The sequence below is a fragment of the Sinocyclocheilus rhinocerous genome, unplaced genomic scaffold (genome assembly GCF_001515625.1).
Source record: "Sinocyclocheilus rhinocerous isolate Xijiao unplaced genomic scaffold, SAMN03320098_v1.1 scaffold926, whole genome shotgun sequence".
NCBI lineage: Eukaryota > Metazoa > Chordata > Actinopteri > Cypriniformes > Cyprinidae > Sinocyclocheilus > Sinocyclocheilus rhinocerous.
Window position 1 is genome coordinate 840,343 of NW_015648536.1, and position 16,036 is coordinate 856,378.

The window sequence follows — 16,036 nt, forward strand, 5'->3', positions numbered from 1 at the left end:
GGGGAAGCCCTGGCTTAGCGTGCGCTGAGGCCGGGATAGAGTGAGCTGAGGCGGCGGGGTCACAAATCACGTATCAGCGAGGTCACCTCTGTATTTCTTTGACAAGGTTAGGCTAACATCAAGTCAAGCACAGACATTCATACAATATAAGTTCTTTTCATTTTTCTGACAGACGACCATTTATTATGTGACTGCAGCTCTTCAAAGCAACATAAATATCAAACAGAATGACCTCCTCAGAAAAAACACTCTTTGTAAACTGAAAAAGTATGTGGCGCATGTGGAAGGGATAGAAATTCGTACTACTGCAGTCTTTCTTTGACAAGTCTGTGATTTAACCAGCAGTTTTTATGTAATTACTTCAGTCATCACCAACACTGGAGCTGTCACTGGTTCAAATAAAACTGTTAAAAGCCAGGGAAAAACTGTCAGCAAATGCATTTTCGTGAGGACTGCTGGTTGTAATCTCAAGGATAAGTACCGTGCTTTGGAACAATCTGAAATTCATCTAAATAATGGCTCAGGCTGGTGGTCCGACACAAAAAGAAGGTTATTATCTAATCGCCTTCAATAACGCTAGCGGCTCACAATAAACAAACTTTGTACCGCTACGGTAAGCTTTCATTAATACATCAACTTTCAAGCCGTGATGACAGTTTTAGGTTTTCAGAGGCTGACGCCAGAGTAAAACACATGGGACTAGGACAAATGTGAGTGATTGTAGGGTCAGGAGGGAGGTCCCATCCATGACTCCTGTCCTGATTGCCTCGTGTCAGCTCTTATTTCAGGTGGTCCTCTAGCACAACCAGATCGATATATCCTGGGTCTGATGGGGTGCCTTGTCCCAATGCTCCTGCTGTTTGACTGCCATGAACTGTGTGTCTTTCCAGCTATTACAGGCTGTAATTGTTTTTTCCTTGAGCACTTCACTGCCGTAGCCTCTGAGGAACTGCTGTCCCTGGATCTCTTGTCAAGAGCGCACAATCGCCTAATCAACACATTTTTAAAACACACACAGCCTCAAAGGCTGCCATGAACTTTTACAGGATGTGGTTCAAATGAATTTCACTCATAATTGGTTCATGGCACATGTTGCCAGGTTAACTGTATCAAATGACTTCAGAAATATATCTAAATGGCAACATAAACGTTTAATCATCAGGGGCTAGCGGTATGTATTTAACTGAGTAAAGTGTTAAATAATTTTTTTAAATGTTATGTTGACAAAGGTTGCCAGTGCATTGTACTATATTGGCCCATCGCTAATAATTGAGAATGTTTTCAATCTGGCATGCTTATGAGTCACACAGAAAAGAATTTGAAATGAATTTGCTGTAAAAAACACAGAAGTCATGCCTTTGTTCCTACCTCCCACTTGTTGTCCTTGGTTTGTCTCTTGAGTTTAATGTTCCAGTTTTCAGCGCTGACTTCAGCACAATGAGCTATCGTCATGGCAACAGGATAGGACAGGTTTAGCCCCGGAGGTCCATACGTGATCTCTGGCCCTAACAGAATCCCACACCTTTCCTCTGATTGGGCACTAGCAGACAAAATGAAAAACCAAAAAGATAAATATTAATATATCGTTGATAATTGCAAGAGAAACCACACCATTATTTATTTTGACATAAACAAAATATACTCAGGGTCAGTAGGTGTTTAAAAAAAAAAAGAAATTACTACTTTTATTTTATTAGTAAGGATACATTAAAATTGATGCATGTGACAGTATGTACAATTATGTTACAAAAGATTTCTTCTATTACTATTTCAAATAAATGTTGTTCTTTTAAATTTTCTACTACTCAAAAAATCTTAAAAAACTGTTTTCACAAAAATATATTAAGCAGCAAATCCGTTTTCAACAAAGATTATAATAAAAAATGTTTCTTGAGCATAAAACCAGCATATGAGAATGATTTCTAAAGGATCATGGCACTGTGACTGGAGTGTAAAGGCTGTTGAAATTATTTATTATTATTTAAAGAAAGATTTTAAAATTGTAATACATTTTCACAATTTTATTGTTTTCACTATTTTTGATTAAATAAATGCAGCCTTGGTTAGGTACTCCTTTCAGAAACATTTTGAGTGATAGTGTGAATAAATAAATAAATAAATAATCAAACAAACAAATGTATGCATTTGGCAGATGCCCTTACTCAAAGCAGGTTACACTGCATTCAAAGTTATCAGTGCATGCCATTCTTGGGAATCAAACATTGATATCATTAGCGTTACACTTGACTGTTTGAGCTATACACTAGACCCCTTTGGCTAATAATTAAAATAGTCAAGACATTTAGCTAAATCAAATAAAAATGAAAACAAAACACAATAAAAATACACTGACAGAAAAATGTGCTCACAACTCTTGTTATACTGCATAAATAATACAATGATGAAAACTGTCACGTCTGCAGTCTACAGAATCATTATAAACACGACTCGGAGAACCTTGATTTAGGGGAAGCTACTGATTCTCTGAGGGCACTGGAGTCATTTAGCAGCTCTTGCATATTCATTAGTCATTGCTTATGATCTTCTGGCCATTATCTCTACCTTCCATCTTTTCCTTGTGGTGGTAAACCATAACATAAAATACATTAATGAGAAAGAGTTAATGACGGCTTTGGCCTTTTATGCAAATTTAAAGGTAAAAAAAGGAAACAGAAAGGAAGGGGAAGCCTTTCGGTTGTCAACACTGCATAGTCTGTACAACATGGAAATGCATATATACATAATGTGGCCCTTTCAATTTATTTTCTAGCAATAAACATTGGATAGACATCAACATTTAATAGAAAAAACTGAGCCAATTAAAGCTGATTTTAAAAGCAGGGCTGTGAACAACAGTTGTATATTTATAGTTGTATATCATACTGGTAAAAATGTATAGCCTGAATGCACTGTAAGTCGCTTTGGATAAAAGCGTCTGCTAAATGCATAAATTATTATTATAATTATCATTATTTAGCCAACACTGAGTTAGATAATATTAATAAATAATTCTGTTAGGTAAATAGTTTATCAAACTTATCTAATAAAATACAAAAACTAAAAAAGTGCTTCTCACACTTTAAATAAAGCACCAAAAGTGCCATGCATATCCAAAGCTTTGTTCTTTTTGTCTTTCCAACTAACCACTTTGTAATACAAAATTCACTCCAAACTGAAAATCTAAGAGCACCACAGCAGCAGAACTTGCTTTAAGGACTTTTGCAGTATGCCCAAAGGACTCCATAAGCTTTTACAGTTTATCTGAATTTATATTAATTCAGCTTTGCTGAAGAGGGAATAAGGACTAATACACTCTTTACAGCCAATCAGTCTGTCCTCTTCCAAACTCTCTTCAAGTGTTCTTCTATTTACATCTAATTACTATTCAGGCATGTCAGGTCTGTAGCAACTTCAATGTGATTCAAATCGCATTCAGGTTTAACTAAAAGAGGCTGTATGAAGGACAATGCATGATGAATGTCTGAAACACCTCAACTGTATGTGTTTGACACTGACATCCTTGAGGCAAAAACATTGTCCTTCAATTATCTTTTCATTTCCAGGGTGTATTTGAACAAGCAAAAAACACAACCACTCAAGCGAAAGGTTTGTTGTCTTTACATAATTCAAATAATATCCTACTTGTTTTAAAATATATATATATATATATATATATATATTAAAAAAAGATAAAACGGCAATGTGAGGTAAGACCTCTCTGGTATTCACATCACAGAAGACCAAACTTCTCTATGTAAACAGTTCTTCATTGCAACAAAACACTGGTTTGCATTTTTGAGTCAAGGATGGGGGCAGATTACCTGGGTTGCATAAGGAACTGCGCTTCTAAATGAGTTTCCACTCTTGTACCTTAAGTAGCTCGTCATGTTTTTCACTACTCTCCTCCTCATCATCAAGGGTCTTACCCTGCAAGCTCCTAGGCCTGTATTGAGAAGCATTATTCAAAAAGACTGGTGAGTCACTGCTAGAGGGTCAGGCGGCAGAGTGCGGAGCATTTGCAGACACTGTAGGAGGCGACAGGCAAACTTAATGCTTCCATTATGTATTCATTCTTTCATTTGGGCATCTGACCGTGACTTCAGTGTGGCAAATTGATCAGTAACTTGACTTGAAGGAATAGTTCCACAAAAACGAAAAGTCCATAATCATTTACTCATCCTCATGTCATTTGAAAATTGAATGAACTTCTTTTTTTTGTGGAACACAAAAGGAGTTGTATTACAATGTCCAAACTGCTCTTCAAGTAAGATGTCAAAAGATTTCATAAAGATTATCTGTGAACTAGATTAAAACGTTATAGACAAACTTTAAGTTGGCTTGAAAAAGCCTAGCTAGAAAGTTTGAAAAGTTTCAAAAGCTTGCAGTCTGAAAGTTTTCAGTTTGAAGTAGTTTGAAAGTTAAAATAGTTTTAAAGATTCAAGTTGGAATGTTTTCAAGGCAATACAGTCTATCAGAAAAACAGATAGGTATGAAGCATATTGCTAGGGTACCTGGGGTGGTTGCTAGGCTGTTTCTAGCATGTTGCTAACATGTTTTTAGCATGATTAGCATGTTACTAGCATGTTGCTAGCATGATTAACATGTTTCTAACATGATTAGCTTGTTGCTAGCACTATTAACATGTTACTAACATGACTAGCATGTTACTAGCATGTTTCTAACATGGTTAACATGTTGCTAGCATTATTAGCAAATTACTAGCATGTTTCTACCATGATTAGCATGTTACTGGCGTGTTGTTAGCATAATTAGCAAGTTACTAACATGTTGCTAGCATTATTAGCATTTTACTAGCATGACATTAGCATTTTGTTAGCATGATTAGCAAGTTACTAGCATGTTTCTAACATGATTAGCATGTTACTAGCATGTTGTAAGCATGATTAACATGTTACTAGCATGGCGTTAGCATGAGAAGAAGAAGAAGAAGAAGAAGAAGAAGAAGTTTAAATAGGAAGAAGCGCTGGGTTGTCATTTTAGACTGAACCCTTTTAAGATACAATGTTACAATGCTGCTACTATCATTAATCACAAGAATCTTTAAAAAATAGTATTCAATACTGTGCAAATCTATGCAAAATCGCATATGCAAAATCTACTGTTCCAAGATAATATTATTGTAGATGTTTTTATAGGCCACAAGCCATAAATAAATTTTAGGCCAGACCTAAAAACACAAAGACACATAACAAATGCCATAAAACAATGTCATATAAACTATTGAGCTCAAACATGAGATAAAAATGCATTTGCTAAAGCTATCGTGCCATTTTAGCATGCTTCTACAAGTCTTTGAGCTCTTTTATCATGACCTGAGCACAAGTACAATGCTGTACCGGGTGAGCTACCAAGCAAGTTTACTATGTAGGAAAAGCCATACAAATGCTGCTCATGTGATGCAAATGTGAAAATGTGTTAGTTTACAAATCACGCGCCATGTTAAGTGTTTTGAAGTCATAACGAATTATGTAAGGAAAAAAAAAAAGATAAATCGATAATCTGCCCACATACTCATAATTTGTGTGAAAAGGAAAGGGAAGATGTTGCAGGTTTACTGCAGTTAATTGTATATGCAAGTTTTTGGAGTTACCTGCAAAAACAGCTAAAGATACGCATTTACAATTAGCTTATGTTGCACACCTGGAAAGTGATCTCGTTAAGTCACAACCCATTCCATGTAGGCCACTGATATATCTGAAGCCTTCACCTTGTGTGCATCATTTAACATAATTTGTAAAAAGTGTTATTTCTTTTATTTATTCATAAGTAAAACATTTTTAGTGAGGATAAAATGACAGGGTGCACCTTGAACTCAAGGCTCCAGGCTAAATCAGTGTTCTGCCACAGACTCATAATGTCCTCATTTTGCACTCATTTGTTGTAACTGTTTCCTCCATCATCCTGTGTCGTTATGAAGATGTATTCAGTCTGAGCAATGACAGCAAGTTGTGTTGGATCTCCTTCAGGTTTTGGAAGAGTGCAACAGTCATATTGTCTCCAGAGACACATCAAGGCTCACACAGGGTCATTACCTTTACATGCTGAGAATACATAATACACAACGTGTCAAAATCTAAGACCCTCAGAAACTCTCAATAAAGTTTTATGGGGAAAGATTCAGGTGGGGGTGTAGACCATGACCTATATATGCCAAAATAACTCACATAAAATGATCACTCAATGATCAGGATAAAAAAAGACTCACTCTGTGAACTTCATGTTCGATGTGATAAAGGAAAATCAAGTCACAGCTGGTGACATCAGACTTCAGCTTTTCACCTAAAAGAGTTCAATAACTCATAAAGTCAGAATTCTGCTTGTTTGACGGAGCTTTTATGGCATTACATGTTCCAGTGTGAAGTCGGATTCCATCTATAATATTCATAATCAGGCGAGATCAATTTAAGGTGAGAGTCTTAATGATAAAAGTAAATTCTGATATCAGCATTCTATATTCACTTGTTCCAACTAATGGCATTTCTTCCCATAAAACAGACAACCATACCCATACCCATATACCACAACCACTTATAAAAACGTATAATGTCAATGTATCTGAAATTTTCATTTACCTAATTTGCATCTATTTCATCTAATGTGTAACTATTAAAGCAGTAGCATCTGACTTTAAATATGTAACCTTTCAAAGCAGTACTGTTAATAAACCACTGTATAAACTAGACTTCATATTGATTTAATGCTAAACAGTTAAGTGCATTAACAATATAGTCACATTCTAGTAACACTCTACCACATATTTAGCTATTCTAACTGAACTTACTTTCATCACTGGTATAAGTAGCAGTGCCATTTTCACCTGCCCTACAGCGAGAACTACCCTACAGCTGTATAAAGGTATGTCCTTGAAAGACAATAATATAATGGTGGAAGCTGAAATCAAATGCATAAAAAAATCTAAAAATTACACATTCTTTTTATTCATTACAATGAATAAAAATACTGTGTTTTTCAACATCAAAAGCAAAGTATTCAGACACTATAGCCTGAAACTATTTAACGATTCAAAATTTTTAAACCTGGATCTCTCTCTTGGCATGATATGCAGATTATGTAAATGAAACATTTTATGAAATATGTCCATCATTTTGTTGTGGTGGCTGGCTGTTTATTGTATAATGTCGGGTCTAGTATAAAGTTTTTTAAACAATAGAAATTTGAAGTGTCTTTATATATATATATATATATATATATATATATGTGTGTGTGTGTGTATACTGTATGTGTATATATTAGGGCTGGTGAAAGTTAATGCGTTATTATTGCGTTAACACATTAATTAACGCAGACAATTATTTTATTGCGCATTTACGCAGTTTTTATTATTATTATTATTTTGAAAGCCTGCGTTGCTTACTGGCTCTGAATACACATACAGACAAACCATGGGTCACAGGAGGGGTGGGATGTTGATCAGTACTGGCTTGGGATGGTCGTCATCACGCGTCTCAACCAATGAGAGCATTTGGGGTGGACTGCAGCAGCACTCACATGAACGCTCCAGATAAAATTATTTAGGCTCAACATTCACAAACACTGTTCACTGCTATTTTTAACACAAAAGAATGCAACATGCTCGTAATCACGACTTCATAAGTGGGAAATAGTAAGTTTCCAATAGCACGTGAAGACAGCAGAGAAGCACTCTCGCTCAGCACAGTGGGGTGCATCGTTTTGTTAACTTTGTGGTTTATTTTGAGTTGTTTGGGATGTGGTAACTCACGGCCCTCTCACAATATATTGCTTTACAGATCTATCACTTTTGCTGCTTAAAAATGTTAACGCAATCGTGCTGCATGAATCAGAAGTTCCACGCTCAGGCGCGGTTAGCGCTCACACTTACATGCGTACCACGCCCAAGCCCAACTGAACCGTGCTCTGTTTATTTTCTATAAAAACGTTAATGCCCTGGAAGTGGCAAATAGCTTTGGTTTTATACTTAATTTGATTACATTAATGTTTAAGTTGAGATTTACAAGAAATATTTTAACTGCTACTATGTAAAAGGAATATTGCAAAAAAAGCACCTTATTTGTTTAAAGTGTTTGCAAACCAAATGTTATTGCACTTTTGTTCATATAGCAGTACTTTTAAATGAAAAAAGGGTGCATAACAATGTGATTAATCGCAGAAAAATCATGCGATTAATCGTGATTAAAAAGGGTAATCGTTGCCCAGCATTAGTAAATATGTATATTTTTCTTTCTTTTTTTTTGCCTGAACCTTTAAGAAGAACGCTAATGCTTATACAACAATATGAACGTGATACAGATATGTCACCTACAGTCTTACCTAGACTCTTCTTGATTTATGAGCATGTACATTTCCCAAGAGGTGTCATCAGCAATCGTCCCGTGAGGTACCAGCAAGCTTACGCCTAGAAAACCAACACCATCAACATCAACAGTGAGATACTATTTATGTGCAGCTACACAATACGCATTGATTCCTATGCCTCATGAAATAATTACCAATATGAGCATTCATTAAAACAGTAAAAGGCTTAAAAATTGATTCCATGTTCTTATATTTACATATTAAGTGCTCATATATTATATCTGACTACAATCTTGCGAAAGGTGAATATGTACACAATACCCTCAGCAGCAGATATTTTTAATGTGTTTAGAAGACACTTTGTAATCCCCTTCTTCGTCTTTACTAATTTATTCAAGTCAGTCTACAGATAATAACAGTACTCGTGTATTTTAATAACAAGTTATTTTTTATGTAGTCTGCCTTTATTTTCCTCACTTCCTCATGCACACTCAAAAGTAAAAATAACAATAATTGTGTTTTCATGTAAAATAATAAAATCCTCTTGTTTTCTGTAGTTTCTCTGAATCTGATATGAAACAAAGTGTTTTTCTTTGGCCCTAAGAACCCTTCAACACAAGGACCTCAGAGAGTGGGTTCAGTGAATTGTTGACCTTTACAAGCATCAGCCAAAGAGAACATTTGGTTTTAGTGCACTTATTAGATGCAAACAGATGATTAGAGATATTTTGCATACTGTTCACAGATACCAAAGCCACTGTTTGAGGGTGTGGAAGGAAATGAGGGTGAACAAATGACAGTATTTTCATTTTTATTAGGTGAACTCCATCTAATCCAATTGCTAACAGAATACAAATGACTACAGCTGTACTGTACCTTAAGATTAAATCCATTCATGCTCATCATTGCATAAAAATAACTTAATACCAAATACCTAATACAAACACATACTTTCTCTCACCTGCATTTGGAATGACTAAACGGCCACCCAGATGCCCAAACACAGCGCTTGTCTTAAACTGAGTCTTCATGAGTGTGTGAATGCCATTAGGAGCAATCATAGTGGTCTTCTTTCCTTCCACTGTGCTGTAGTTTGGGTGAAGGTTAGCAGGAAGGGTCTCCGGATGGGCTTTCACATGGTACTCGGCCCGGTCCGCCACACCTAGTGAAACCATAAAGGAGCTCTGAACTTTGACCTTGTCTGGCAGGGGGTCAAAGAGCTCTTTGTCTATGGAGTCCTGAAAGCAGATCGGGCTGCTGTACGTCTGGCCGACAGTTATATCGGGCTGCATGGAGGAATTCAGCAGAAGTGGATTGCCTGGGGAGATGAAAACACAGTCTGTGATATTTTGGGTGTTTTATAGGAGTTGTCGATACAGGTAAAAAGAGAAGAATGCAGTTAGATGGGGTCTTGACAGGCCAGCTCCAGTGCAGCAGACCATGGCCTGAAAATCAAGGCGTGCAAATAGAAAAGGATTAAATATTTAATTAGCTGTTTTGGCTAAAATATTCATTTTAAGAGTGCTGGAAAAAGGAAAAAAATGTCTAATCTTGAAAAATACAACAGTGAAAAGGACAATTTTATGTATGTGAGAAAAGAAAGTGCCTTGGCACCAACTAAATTATTTATTTAGGCTTATTTTTACTGTTAAATCATTGGCCCTTCAAAATCTAACTATCTGAAATATGGTTTTGAATAGGTGTTAGATTAGTATAGAATTAGTATAGAGTTCTAATTCCAATTTTTTTTCTAATATATTACATTTGAACTGAAACAAGGTCAGCGAACTGCAGGGGGTTCATGAGTTGAAGAAAAACTATCAAAATAGTTTTTATTTTATGGTACAACTGTAATTTACAATAGTAATACATTTATGTCTACATTTTTATAATTAGAGCTAAAACTAGTACTAATAAAGACCATGAAAAAGGTTCTATTTGGTTTCAGCAGCAGAAATATGAGACTTTTCATATGAAATGTCATATTGCTGTTAAAATCACTATGTATGACAAAATAATTGGCCAAGTTGTGTAGCCCTATATATATATATATATATATATATATATATATATATACATATATATATACATTGCTAGCTGGCATTTTAGATTATGCATGCGGACTCAGGCAGCAAATGTACTTGTTTCTATAAATGTTTATCAAAGATACACTGCAGACACTTTTGACAGCATTCAGCTTAGTTGCTACCATGTTACTGAATTTTTAGTCACGGTAGATTGTTTGTGGAAACAGTTGCCTTCATGCATTGACTCATTCTAATAGTCACATCCATAAATTGCTCATCATTACCCATAAGCACAGTTAGCATTAGTTCTCCAGTGACATCATGAGAGATTTGTGCTTTCCTGTAAAATGAATTAATTTAGCTACTCAGGAGGACATACATATATGAACTACATCTAAATGACCTTTTTGTTTTTCAAGTTTTTAAATCTGTCACCTCCCAGCTTGAACTCAGAACAGCTCTTGGAAGGGGGTCTTCATCCCTCGCTGTTGCTCTCTCACCTTTTCCTGTCTGAAGCAGGCACACACCGTCACCGAGCCCCCACGAATCATCCCGGTGCCAAAGTAGCTCTAACACTCGAGTCACTTAGTCCTTGCTGGCCAGCTGCTGCACAGTGAGCGGTGGGAGGCATGAGGCTAATGGGTCTTTATTTTTAGGAAAATCGTTAATTACCCCAGGCTGGGCTGATCGGTGTCAGGCGTTTGGGATATTTCTAGTCGCCATGCTTGGGCAGGTCAAGGTTTTGCAATAGGGTGATGAGAGGTGTGCCTTTTGAATTTGAACGGTCCCACAAAGTTCTAAGGTGTCAGAATGGAACAAATTTTGGTGGAAAAACGCTAATGCATATGCATATTTGGAATGATCAACTTCATCATTATCCTTTTAAGGTATATTCAGGCCAAGGTTAAAGTTTTGTCATCGTTTACTTTCTTTCTTCTGCAGAACATTTTAGATATTGTGAAGAACATTTCAACTGTTTTTGTCCATACACAAAGAAAGTCAATGGGGTCCAAAGCTATTTTTACATCCACTGTATGGACAAAAAAAAATAGCATGAGACATTTCTCAAAATATATTATTCTGTGTTCCACAGAAGAAACTAACTCAGGTTTAGAATGACATGAGGTGAATTAACCACTACCTATAGCATAGAACTGAACCTGATTTAGTTTCACCAGACATATAAAGAAATTAAAGCACATTAAATGGTTCAACTTCTTAAACTCTCATCCACAACAAATTGGTTTTCCCTTCTTCAAAAGCAGGATATGATCACTGTGGGACAGAAAATCTCAATAAAATGACAGAAAAATGAAAGGAAGAGGCAGCAGGATGATAGGAGTTAATGAAACAGGCATGTAGTGGGCACCTTGCGGGGAAAGATCTGGAATTAGAGTTGTGATTAAAATGACTCAGTGGCTCAGATTTCAAGAGCAGACAGGCGGGCAAAGGTCTGGAGTGTCATGCTGTTACCTGTGATTTAGAGAGTCAGCTGGAATACTTCAGAAACTTTATAATAATTACATACTGAGAAAAACTGCAATAGATATCATGCAGCGAATTGAGTTAAAAAGAAAGGTGATAAAAAATATAATGAATAACACACAACCTATCTTAATAAAAAGAAAAGCAAATCAAAATGACATCAAATGCATTCAAATTTGGAACTTCTGAACTTTTAAAACGAACAACTGTTTAGAGAAGCTTCTATTGTCTCGTTCTACATCCCACATCCTTAAATGAACATCCAACATGTTCTCGTTTCCATTGCATGGGGTTTGGTCTTTCCTATGAGCTCTGATGGGAACCGGATTGGCTGTTGGAATAAGGCGCAGCGGGAGGCTGGAAGAAAGTTGGCCTTTTTAAATAGGATTGATGACCTGACAGATGCGGCTCAGCTGAGCCTTGATCCCCTCTTTCCTGTTGCATGCAAGTGTCGGGGGGCGGGAGAAAGGTTTCGCCATCCCAAGCCTTGAGCACAGTAAACACAAGCTGCTAGTCGCAGCCTTTCACTGTGCTGTCACAAGCAGGCAGGATTGATTACCCTGCGAGGCGATGGCTATCACTTTCTCTGACCCAGAAGTGTCAGCGATGGTAATATGGACGCGTGTAGCGGAACCAAATGTGGGTCATGTGACTATAGTCGTGGTCTTATCAACAAAAGTTATCGGCACAGCTGACAAAAAGACAGAATTGAAGTCAACGTAGCATGCCTTCCACATTTACTCGTCAAAGGATTTGGAGTTTTTTGTGTGCGAATGTGTGTTTGCTCAGGGGAGGCTGTTTGTGTGAGTGAAACATGTTAGTGTCTTACTGTGGAATAAATAACTCTTATGGCATGTGTATCTGTATGCTTTTACAAGCAATAAATTAATTTGGAATTGTTTGAATATTCATTGTGGCCTGGCCTGTTATTGTGACAAGCGGCACATAAACTTCAGTAACACAATAAATCAATTAATCCAACCGAACGCTTCATCTACAGTGAACTCTTACCCTGTCTGGTGGTTTTGAAGTTGAAGGACTGGAAGCCCCCTGCAAGAGCAGATGAGTCAATGACGTCCACTCCATACTCACTTTGACTCTTCCTGTAGAGGGTGATGGCCACTATGAGGACAACCACAGCGATCACCCCCGCAGACAGACCAGAGTACAGCGCAACATCAATAGAGTTCTCCATGCCTTGGACACAGCCATAAACACACACACACACACACACACACACACACACACACACACACACACTTAGGCTTCATCATTTATTGTGGAAATAATTGAGAAAAATATGCCAAATAGCACATACATGTATATTACCTCTGCTATTTATCTTGGATAAAATACTATTGTAATAATAATAATTAGTAGTAGTATTAGTATTATAAAATATAAAATATAACTTTAAAGATAACTAATATTTTATACTGTCATAACACTAATATTATTACTACTATTATATTGTGTATGCATTTATTATTATTATTATTATTATAAGAAGGTGTGGTGCAATAATATAAATAATTACTCAGTAGTATAATGAAAACACTGTTTTATATTATTATTTATTATTATTATTATTGCTGTTGTGCTATGAAATAGTAAAACAAGATATGGTTCATGTAATAGTTTTGTAGATTTCTGCAAGTGTAATGTTTTCACAGTGCCAGAAAATAAAAGAAATAAGAATTGTATAGTTGTAAATCAAATATATTTAATATACTATAATAAAATATAATATAATAATCTTGTTATGAAATAGTAGTATTAAGAAATCATTTAAAACACTAATTATTACTAATAACACTAATAATTAAAATACTAATATTATTACTGTCATGATTATTACTATTATTATTTTATGAAATACTATACAATATTTAATTTAATAAGTACTTTTTAATAATATTTTATTATTATTATTATTAATTATAATAATATCAACATCATCATCATCATCATCATCACTACTGTTATTAGTATTATAACCATTATTACTGTTGCTATTACACTGTGTTAAGAAATACACAAAAAATATAGTAAAATAAGATAATCAAGATAAGATAAATAAGATATAGTTCTTCTAACAGTTTTGTAGCTGCGTGCGAGTTAAATGTTTTTACAGTGCCAGAAAAAAAAAACATTTTGGTGACAGGGAAACCTTTAAAGCCATCATGACTGCATGCCTGGTCATTGCGGTTAGACTTGCAAATCTTTTAGACACCTGTGTAAATGGAACAGGTGCAATATGCACATGTTTAGCAGTGTATAAAGATATGCTTGGCACGTGAGGGCAGTTTGGGAGGTGTGAATTCCAGGGCTCTTACTACTTTAATAACTGGCAGGGTGGTGTGCCAACACCCCATGCAATGATACATCTGTTCAGCTGGCATCTACAGCACTGGCCCAAGTGACCTCTGCAGCAGGAGGGTTGGGCAGACAGAACTCGCCAGATCACAAAGGACACAGAGGACATTAATCATGCCGTGAGAGGAAGAATATGCTTATAAAACTACAGCACTGCATTTCAAATATCCTGACGCACTACAGAAAGTTGAACAGGATTACATGCTGCAAGCTGGAAACATGTTTCTGTTCAAGGGTAAAGGTGAATTAATTGCATGTCCATCATGGAACAGATTTAATAGATTAAATTAGAAGCATTATAACCCAGCTCACACATAAATGCACACGGAGGAGTCTCAGAGTCACATCACTGTAACAATGCAGAAGCACCTGGTACTAATACATATTTAAAATCATGTTTTGCAAAGTGCCTCAATATGGTTAAAATAATACATGGGGAGAAATTAAGACATAATATGCTTGACGAGGTGAGTTAATATTCAATGATTACACCTCGTTGCTTCCTCTAAATATAGCACATGTTCAAATGCCACATCCAATCACTTACTCTCTATAATCTAAAAAGGACACAATACATTGACTAGCACTTTGAAATTCTCTGAAATGGATACGCAGAAAATCTTGATAAGGACACCAGCAGAATATTTAGGACTATACTGAGAATCATCAAATTCTTAATCAGCATTTTTGTCTTTTCTGATAAACTTAGTTTAGAAGAAAAAATGGCCACAAAGCAATAAGGCTTGTTTTAGAGAAAATATTTAGTTTAAAAAAAATATTTTGTTCCACTGGCAGAGAAAATTTGGTAAAATATTATCAAATTTATTTAGTTGTTTCACTGGCAATGGAAATATCCTGTTTTTAGAGAAAAATTGGTAAAATATTTTTTTCTTATTCTTTTTCTCTAATTATTTTATGTTTTTATACTTTACGTTTATATTATAAATGTATTATTTGATTTCATATTTTCCAAGAACAATTTTTTCATAGTAAAGTTTACTTGCTGTGGATGCTTCAGTTGGCTTGCAATTTCCATACTAAAATTCAAATTGAGAGACAGATTGGATACTTGCTAATTAATCTTTTTTCCACTTTGTTGAAAATGACACCTGCTGTCAGTATAATGATACAGGTAACCAAGTGTAGAAGTGAAGACATATGAGGGGATTGAGCTTATCTTAAAGGTGCAGTAGGAGATCTTGGAAAATGCTAACTTTAGCCTGATAGCACTGAAAGAGAACGTCCCACCCTCCCTGCAATCGCCGTCCAAAGCCACGCCACCTGAACGCATTTACACTCACAGACCAGAATACCAGAGACAACATTACTACACATAATCCATTCTACATACTCAGTACAGTAGGTGGCAGTATGCACCGGATAAATCATGGTTGTAATCTGACATAAAACTAAAGAAGAAGAGCTAATCGCGCGTGACCTTTCCAACGTGATTACTTAAAGGTGCAGTAGGAGATCTTGGAAAATGCTAACTTTAGCCTGATAGCACTGAAAGAGAACGTCCCACCCTCCCTGCAATCGCCGTCCAAAGCCACGCCACCTGAACGCATTTACACTCACAGACCAGAATACCAGAGACAACATTACTACATTAGGCTACATCAGCGGTTCCCAATTCCAGCCCATGTTCCGAAGACAAGTAAACTTCAACGGATTTCCCCTGCTCAGGGAGTAGGGAGCAATGAACACTGTGTAGGGATCATATGGATCGGAACACAGTTCATGCACGTAGCTCACTTCTAACAAGCTGGTGCAAGGACTGGATTAACCGCTGGGCTACATCATGTGTCATTCACCAGTGAGAAAACTTTAAA

At 36.1% G+C, this 16,036-nt stretch overlaps 1 protein-coding gene across 5 annotated transcripts in view; it reads right to left on the minus strand.

The window, feature by feature from the left end:
• Window positions 1-16,036, minus strand: part of unc5db (unc-5 netrin receptor Db) — a 119,816-nt gene that overhangs the window by 9,407 nt on the left and 94,373 nt on the right. Inside the window, exons 9-12 of one of the 5 annotated variants that reach the window (XM_016514515.1) lie at window positions 12,921-13,025; window positions 9,278-9,478; window positions 8,332-8,416; window positions 1,369-1,540 (exon numbers count right to left, since the gene is read on the minus strand). In XM_016514515.1, the coding sequence (XP_016370001.1) occupies window positions 1,369-1,540; window positions 8,332-8,416; window positions 9,278-9,478; window positions 12,921-13,025 (563 nt within the window). Of the gene's footprint in view, window positions 1-1,368; window positions 1,541-8,331; window positions 8,417-9,277; window positions 9,635-12,839; window positions 13,026-16,036 lie in introns of all 5 variants that reach the window. The other 4 variants (XM_016514512.1, XM_016514513.1, XM_016514511.1 and 1 more) reach the window with 4 other exon arrangements.